Source organism: Citrus clementina, unplaced genomic scaffold (genome assembly GCF_000493195.1).
Source record: "Citrus clementina cultivar Clemenules unplaced genomic scaffold, Citrus_clementina_v1.0 scaffold_7, whole genome shotgun sequence".
Classification (NCBI taxonomy): domain Eukaryota; kingdom Viridiplantae; phylum Streptophyta; class Magnoliopsida; order Sapindales; family Rutaceae; genus Citrus; species Citrus x clementina.
In genome coordinates this window covers 2,416,114-2,425,328 of record NW_006262075.1, presented here as the reverse complement: position 1 = coordinate 2,425,328, position 9,215 = coordinate 2,416,114, and the positions used below count along the sequence as shown (strand labels likewise).

At 32.6% G+C, this 9,215-nt stretch overlaps 1 protein-coding gene across 1 annotated transcript; it reads right to left on the bottom strand.

Annotated features, from left to right (window-relative positions):
• Nucleotides 1-5,938: 5,938 nt before the first annotated feature.
• LOC18037253 (calcium uniporter protein 2, mitochondrial) lies at nucleotides 5,939-8,961 on the bottom strand. The gene is made up of 2 exons (XM_006425679.2): nucleotides 8,052-8,961; nucleotides 5,939-6,597 (listed from the first exon to the last, which is right to left on the bottom strand). The coding sequence occupies exons 1-2, from the start codon at nucleotides 8,622-8,624 to the stop codon at nucleotides 6,073-6,075; spliced, it is 1,098 nt and encodes a 365-aa protein (XP_006425742.1). The 5' UTR covers nucleotides 8,625-8,961; the 3' UTR covers nucleotides 5,939-6,072.
• Between the last annotated feature and the right edge of the window lie 254 nt (nucleotides 8,962-9,215).

Sequence of the window (9,215 nt, the reverse complement as noted above, 5' to 3'; positions counted from 1 at the left end):
TATATATATATATATATATATATATATATATATATATTTCTCTAGTTCTAGACGAGTTCGTAGGTTATTAAGTAATTAGTTTTTTTTTTCTCCTAATTACTGAATGAATATATAGAAGAATTATGGATAGATAGATAGATGTGTGTGTGTGTGTGTGTGTGTGTATAAAGCAATTAATGATTGTCGTCTTCATGGAGTGATTAATTTGTTGGTCCATGATAAAAAATCAACCCGTATGAACTGCATGTTCTCTTCTCGCAAGTCTCAGGTTTCTTACCATTTTATGAAGTGGGCAGAGTGATCAATTTTGATAACTGTCCTTAATTTGTCGTCATTAAATATTTTTACCTATTCTAGAATTAGAAATCATGCATAGTAATCTTTCCCAATTATTGATATAAACGTAGTTCTTATTTGTGATAATTGCATATCATTCTGGGGCTCTAGAGGATCTTAATGCCAAACGAACTTTTGGCATCCCACATTCCTACCAACACTACTGTTAATCAGCTTGATGTCCGCGGGAGTGAGTTAGGGGAGAAATCCTCGGGCAAAAACAAAACTATTGTTTCTAAAAGAAATCTCTAACTTATATTCGTTATTACTTATAATCAATAAAAATAATACAAAATTGAGGAATATGTAAGTGAATTATGTGGGGTCAACGTCTTATTTTTACCTTACTTTTAGTGATGGTAAGTTACGTTAAATGTAAATTAGAGAAGATCTTTTTTAAATGATTTACAATCTGCAAAGATATTACAATTGGAGTGTATTGAGACCATAGATAAATATATTTATAATATAACTTAAAAATCTAGTTGAGATTAATTTAAAAATATATTCTTATAAAGAGAGAGAGAGAAACAAAAAATCTATCTTACTTCACATTCTTGTGTATAAACAAAAATAAAAGTTAATAAAGTATTTGAGAGAGGAAAGTGGTAACGGTGTATGACAAATAGGAATTTTAGAATACATCACTAATGCATGTATGATATGCGTAATTGAATTTAATAAAATTACCACTTACACGTTGGTCTTTCAAGATAAATATATACATACCATAATATCATTTACTTATTGCATGACTGACATAGTATCTCTAATATGTATTTTATAGTTTCTAGAATGACAAGTGTCTTTACTACAAAGCATACATATTAAGCTGCTGCCTGTTGCTTGCTGCTATGCCATATTTACCACTCCCAGACCCATAATCCCTGACATTCTGCCCGGCGATTAAGATGTACAATTTCCAATTTACATAGTGATGGGTGAGTGAGTGCTGCTGAATTTTGAGGAAGTCAAGAAACTTTGGTAATTGATCAGCCATCAGTATCACAGTCAATAATACCATTTACCAGCACACAAGAAAATGGACACTTAACAAACTCCACTATAATTATAATATTATTCTTATTAGTCCTTTTTAGCTCCCTCGTATTTCTTGACAAATAAGTTTTTACTTCCTAGTCAGGAGTCAGGACTCGGGATTAAGAATCATGATTCGTGAGAAATTTGGAGCAAATATGAGCCAATAAATAGCATCCAAATTGGGTCACCAACCGCAGGTTAAGCCGTTAAGGCAAGGTAACTAGCTTCTCACTTCTCAATCTCAAGTCACATCAACCTGCGTACACGTCATAATTTCATTGAGTCCAACCTTTTGCGTTGGCAAAACTGGTTGGACCAATGGACTGGACTGTTCGATAATGACAATAAGAACTGCATAACTGATTAATAATCATGAGTTTGCGATGAGTTATTATATATTTGCATGTCCATTGATCACAAGGAACACTAATTAATCCTTAACATTATGATTAAATCAGATAGGGATGGCTTCAAGAATTTGTGAATCAGTCAGTCGGCTAAGGTCCATATATAGAAAGACCTCATTTTTTTTAATAATGTTCAAGTTAATAGACTTTTGAAGTTATTTATATTAGAAAAGCACTTTTTAAGCCTCTCCAAAATTGATAATTACAATTAAGATTTTTATACTAATTTTACATTTGATAACTTAAAAAGCTGTAATTCATAGCATTGTTTAATTATTAATTCATTATTAGTTTTTCAAAGGAAATTTTAAATTCTTTTATCTTTTTACTTACAAAACACTTAATTATTCAACGTTACAAAATTTGTTGCACTCTCTCTACGAAGAAAATTATTATATTTATTAATTCATTTTTAAAGTTAAAAAAAAAAGAAAAAGAAAAAGGTAATTTCTTTTACTCAGTATTAAAAACTGCACTAAAAAAACTTTCAGATATTGCCTCCTTACAAATAGATTCTTTTACTGTAAATTAGAGCTGGCAAAACGGGTCATCGGGTCGTGTTCGTGTCGTGTCAGTTTCGTATCGTGTCAAATTTAAGTTGACCCAAACCCGAACCATTTAATAATCGTATCAAAATATTGAGACCCAAACCCGACACGGAAAAATAATCGGGTTACCCAATAACCTATTTAATATCTATATATTGAACAAAAATTACATCAAATATTTACACATTATCATACATACACTATGTACATACATACATACATACATACATACATACATACATAATTTATCAATATTATAAAATATACATATCTACCAATATATTACTCATTTACACTATTGAGGTTTTAATTATATATATATATATATATATATATATATATATATATATATATATATAATATTATATTATCTATCAATATTATAAAATATAGATGTCTATCAATTTTTACACATTTACACTATTGAAGATCTAAATGTATTTAAAATTTTATAAATAAAACACTGTGTTTATATTCACCCTTTTAAAGAATAAAAAAAGAAAATCATTACTAATATATGAGTTTTAATGATAAGAATATGTAAATTATTTTAAAATAAAAAATATAATCGGGTTATTGATTGGGTAAATGGGTCAAGAATTTTAACCCAAACCCGACACAGAAAAAAATCGTGTTGACCCGGACCCGACCCGTTTAATAATCGTGTTAAATTTGACGACCCATATCCATTTATTTATGTCGTGTTCGTGTCGGGTAATCGGGTCGTGTCAAATTTTGCCAGCTCTACTGTAAATTTTAAGAATTTTAATAATAATTCTTCACTAGAAAATAAAAAGTTACTGTTCAAATTTAAGTGTAGAATTACGTTGTTATTATTATTATTATTATTATTATTATTATTATTATTATTATTATTATTATATTTTTTGGATAAGTTGAGAGAAATTTCATTTAATGATTCATGTATCTTCCCAATGATGTTTTGTTTTGGAAAATTCTGATGTGACTATCATTGCGCTTTGTTTGTCTTTTTATTGTAATTTTAGTTAGGGATGACGTTGTAAATATACAAGTGGTTTTATAAAGGAAATTAAAAGGGTGCTAACAGAACCAATCCAAACAAAAATTGGAGTGCGTTTAATCATAACAGGCCTGTCGGCAGGATTGATGCTGATACGTTTGGGCCTAATCCATGAGAACAAAAACAGTTTATTTGCGGCGGCTCTTGCATCGAAGCTGATATATATATATATATAATTTTTTTTTTCCTTCATCATACGTTCTCTCCTTACAAAACTCAAAAACACTAAATTCTCAAAAATAAAAATAATCAATATAAAAAAAGATTAATACTTTTTCATCTTCATCATTATTTCTATTCAAAAAGGCTACTATTTTAGAGTTGGACGCCTCCGTGGATCAACACAGTGGCGACATTGACATTTTCATAGATAATCAAGAACAATTGCTAGATCAATACCATGTATTTATTTTAATTAGTGTTGCCACGGGCAAAGAGACAATCCCTTTTTTTTTTTTTTTTTTTTTCCCTTCTCACGTACTCATCAAACTCTTGAGAAGTAAAAGAAAACATATGCAAGGCTGTAACTGCAAGAGGTGTTTTCTTTCAAACCTCATTTGCGACTTTGTGTTGCCTGTAAGTGTGCACTGTGCAGGGAGGGTAATTTTAGTTAGGGTTGATACTGTAAACAGAAGTAAACACGCGTGCGTTTTGAGAGGATATTAGTCATTAGAGTTGTGCCAAATAGCACCACTCTAATTGCAAACTGCAAAGAGCTCTGTCATTTAGCAGAACACAAATCTCTCTTCTTCTTTTTCTTTTCTTTTTTTTTTTTTTTTTGTTTTTGGGTTGGGTGCTAGATTATCTGGTCAAAGTTTCAATTTCCAAATATTTTCAGTCAGCTATTTCTTTCCAACAGCCAGGCAGTAATGCAAGCATTCCAAAGGTTAAAAAGTTAGAATAATAGAGTGAGTTTTCTTGGGAGCAAAAACAAATTTGGTGAGAGATACATATCGAACAAAATCAATTCTGGAGCTCATGCTCTATGTCTCCCTTCTTATGTATACATTTCAGTTTTTGATTTATATTACAGGTAGAGATTCTGCCTTACCCCCACCTTTTGGTGGTTTTTTTTTTTTTTAAAAAAAAAACAAAATCAATTCACAAACAAATGAATACTTATAAAATAAATAATCATACACGCTCGCCCAATAAAAATATAAAATATTGGTCGTCCCTTACATCTAGACTTGAACAGTGGCCGGAAGGGACTTGGAAAGTGGAGACTATCGCCAAGACCCAAACATGCGAGTGCACGAGGATTGAGTTGTGTGCAACTTCAAATTCAAGTTGGTCAGATAAGTCGCTCTTAAAATATACACAAATAACAAAACATCCTTTTTTTTTTTCTACTGGTTTTGGTTAGCATTTTATTTGCATTAAGTCGGTGGGTAGCAGAAACCCAATCGAGATTCTAAATTAATTTGGTTTTTTGAGTAACAGGGTTTTTTTTTCCCCCACCAAGATCAAGTTTTCGGACACTTCTTACAGCATGCAAGCTGACAGTGCTGGGACTTGTTTGATATTTAACTAATAACACGAACCTTAACCCTGTTAATTTAAAATACATCAAAAGTAATCTAATCAATTAATTAATTAATTAATTAATATATATATATTAATAATATTATTTATTATATAATTAATGTAATAGTTTCAATATATTCTAAAATTTCTCGGCACATGATCATGTGAAATGTACCCCTCTCCCTTCAAATTCAAAGAGGACCACCCAACTTGGACGGCCTAACCATACGCATCACAGCATACGTCATGATTCATAATTAATAAATGCAGCATGCTTTTGTTGACCATGCGCATCATGTGTCTGTCCTTGTACAGAGTTCAAGGAAACACACATTGGTTTGGGCCTTGCCACGAGCACCTTCCTCAGTTAAACACTGCTTGCCTAGAGCCTACTGGTAAGAGCATTTTTAAAATTCTTTATAAATTTTATTCTTTAAATATTTATTTATGTAGTAAATAAAAAAATAAAAAATAATATTTTTTAAATTTTAAATAAAAATAAATTAATATTATTTTAATTAAATAATTATTTTTTAAGTAAAAATCAATAACAATTAAAACACTTCTCTCTATTTCTTTATTGAAAAATAATAAAATATAAATTGAAGAGAAAAAAATTAACTCTCTAAATTTAAAGAGAAAAAATCAATTTTTATTTAAAAAATCTTAATTGAAATGTCTTTTTAAACTTTAAATATTGATATACCTCTTCAAATAAATAATAAAATCTTATTTAAAAATTTTTTTGGTGAAGCTCTAACCTGGGAGGGTTTGGACATTTTTTCCCTTTTTTTTTTTGCCATTTTTGACCGTTACTTATCAGTTGAGGGACTAATTAAGAAATGTTTAATTATGTATGTACAGCATTGGTATTCATATATTTATTTTATTTCTGCTAACGACAAACCAAAAGTTTATTCTTCCTAAATTCGACATCGACGGCAAGTTAGAGACACTTATTCATGGAAATCACATGAATATATATATACACACATATACGTATATCAACTGAAATTTGAGGATGTCCGATGGCTGGCTTAAATCATGAGTTACGACTGAAATTGTACCTCCATTAAGAACGCCGCCCTCTTCAGGATAAGTTAATCAGTGTACATACAAATGAAACAAAATTGTACATTTTCAATTTGTTTACGAATTAGTGTTTGCCTAATCAATGACTATCTAAAGCACTAATCTTCAAATTTTCGTCATAATCAGAAGAAGTATGAGTATCAGTATAAGTATCGGAGAAAGGAACTTTTGTCGACGGTGGGGAGTAGTGGGGATAAAAAATCTTCCTCAGCTGATTGTACCTCTCCCCGTCAAAATCGTGAAGTTTCATCAGCTTCTTCTGCTTGGTGCTAAACCTGCTCTTGTAGAACCCTCCAAAAGTAGGCTCTTTTGCTGTCTTGAGGAAAAAAAGATAGCTGCCAATGACGGATGAGGATGTGACAAAGAAACACACAGGCTCCATCACGTCCCACGAGAGTTCCCAGAACGTCAATCTCATGAACGCGGCTGTTTGTACTACAAAGTAACCGAGTCCACACCACAGCTCTCGACGAACAAGGGCGTCCGCTTTTTTGTCAATCACCGCTTTTTGTTTCTCCATTTCTTCGTATTCTTTTCTTCTTGGGTGGTTTTGATTTGGATTGGCTGATGGCAGAGGAATTACACCCTCGATAGCTTTTGTTACCTGCAATCAGCAAAATGGGAAGGGAAAAAAAACAACTTTTGGGTAACGCTTTCTTCTTTTACGGGCTATTACATACATGGTGTATAAAGTAAATGAATTAATAATATGCATTTTCCAACCAATAATTTGGACTAAAACGTTAAACACTTCCTCGACCAGCCGCTAGACTCCAAAACTAACTAAAATGGAAAATGAATTGAGCTATAGAAAATTTTTTAAATTAGGGAATATATATATATATATATAAATATGAAAAATGAAGCTGACGTCCACCAGGCCACCACCACCCAATGGGAGTCCATCAGTCTATTCACAATTTCCCATTTATGTGACTCAAGGTGAGATTATCTTGTGGACAAGGATCAAACAGGTTGAGATATTAATATTATGTAAAGCTGTAGCCAACCCATGACTGTTAAAGGACCATCCAGGATGCGTCAACAAATGAAGCTAGACCGTTCACACTGAATGAAAACTGAGAAGGAATAATCTAGGCATCTAACATTTAATTGATTTCCTTCATCTAATCCTAATTCCAGAGGTTACCAACAAAAGTTTTGAAGATATACATACATATATATATATATTACATCACATGACCACAAGACAAGAAAAACAACTAGAACACAACAATCAGTTTTCAGCCCCAGTAACGTTGATTCAAATTATTTAAACCATTTTTTTAAAAAAGATAATCATAGAATAAGATAATTTTTAGAATCTATTTCATAATTGATACTGATAATGACTTAAGAAAAAAAAAAGTATACCTTTTTTTTTTTAAAAAAATAACCATTTAAATTTTAAAATGTTATGATTTATTCAATAGTTGAATAAAATAACATTGAAAAGGCCCTAAAAATACAATCAATTATTTCATGAAATTATTCATTAAAGCTAATTATATATTTATTTATTATTTAACTCCTTTTAAGGTAAATCTCCTTTGATTTAATTAATTTAGCTTATTCTATCCTTTAAATGTGTAGTTGAACCATACACGAAAGGCAGGCAAAGGCATGGGCGTGACCCCAAAACCTAACCCGAGAGGGACTTTGAAAAAAATCTTGAATTTGATCATTTAAAGGACAAAGAAGGGGGCTTCTATGGTCCTTCAAGCCCCTAATTTACCATCTCTAACGGGCTACCCTGTTTCAAGATCTGACCTGTGGAAGAAAGAACACACAAAACACAAAAAAAAATAACCACAAAAACCCATATCAGTTCTCAGCATCGCCCAAATTATTAAAAATTAAAAACACTCATAAATCCAGAACCTATTTCTTCATGACCATGCATGATGCATGCTATAATTTTAACCTTAATCTGTAAACAAAACATTGCTGTCATAAAAATAATCAAGTAATAACAGCTAATTATATTAATTACATTTCGATTAACTTTATTTGTACTATTAAAAATTTAAGGGGTAAAAGAATTGAAACGAAATTTACCTGTTCAGGTTTTAGAAAAACGACATTTCCCAAAACGATGACGTTTCCGGCATCATCAAGCGATTTTGCAAACTGCAACCCTAGTTCTCGATCCGAACAAGCCTCTTCACACACCCTAACAAACTCCGAATACGGAATCCAATTTCTCTCGATCATCCTCAGCCTATCCTTGACCATCTCCATCTTCACCGCCCGAAGCACCTTCTTCGCCTCCTCCACCGTCAATCCTTCCGCCTTCTCCTTCTCCTTCTCCTTCTCCGCCGCCTTCATCGTCGGCGGCGGACTCAACCCGTCCAGTCGGATCCTATCTCTAGCAATATCGATTGTTATCAGCTTCTCCATAAGATTCTCGCCCCCGACCGGCGAGATTGTCGGTTGGAACATCGCTGCCTTGTGGAGAAACCTCCGGAATACGCCGTTGTCTCCCGGATCCGGAGCATTGTTTCGGGTCGGGTTTTGAGAGATTCGGCTTGCCGCCGCTGCGGTGGACGAAATGCGGTAATTGGTTAGCGCCCGCCTTGAGGTCTTCGTTATGTTGAAGAGACGTTCAGCTAATGTCTTCCTCAACGCCATTGGTGAATAAAAATTTTTAAAGAAATTTGAAATTAAAAAAAAAATAAAAGAATTAAGAGAGAAAGCGCGAGCGTTTTAGAGCTTCCAAGAATTCATAAAAAATGACGCGTTTGTCTTCCGATGAAGGTTTCAGCGTTGTTTGGAATCATTATATAGCTGTCCCAAACGAGAGGAAGATTAAAATTTTGATATTCAATTTACCGCGATATTTTAAGAATGACAAACCGAGACAACTTCAACGGACGATAAATTATTAATGCCCCACGTTCCCGAATATTCGCTCTATCAATTTTTTTGAGTCTCTCTCAAAGGAACATTGTGAAATATTCCCATCTGCTACAATTTCTCGATAAATTGGGGACATGTACATCGTAAACTTAAGCTGAGCAAGGTACACGTGGTTGGCTGAGGATTGTAAACCAAAGCCGCCACAACCGTCCGATCATATGAAAATTTATTGATCAGAGTAGGCAACTGACGTTGACTCTAACCGGTGATGTTGGAAATCACACGTTTAACACGTGTGAGGGGGAGAGATTGGAGAGCGATGGTTATTTATTTTGAAGGGTCAAAAGTAAAATATATAATATA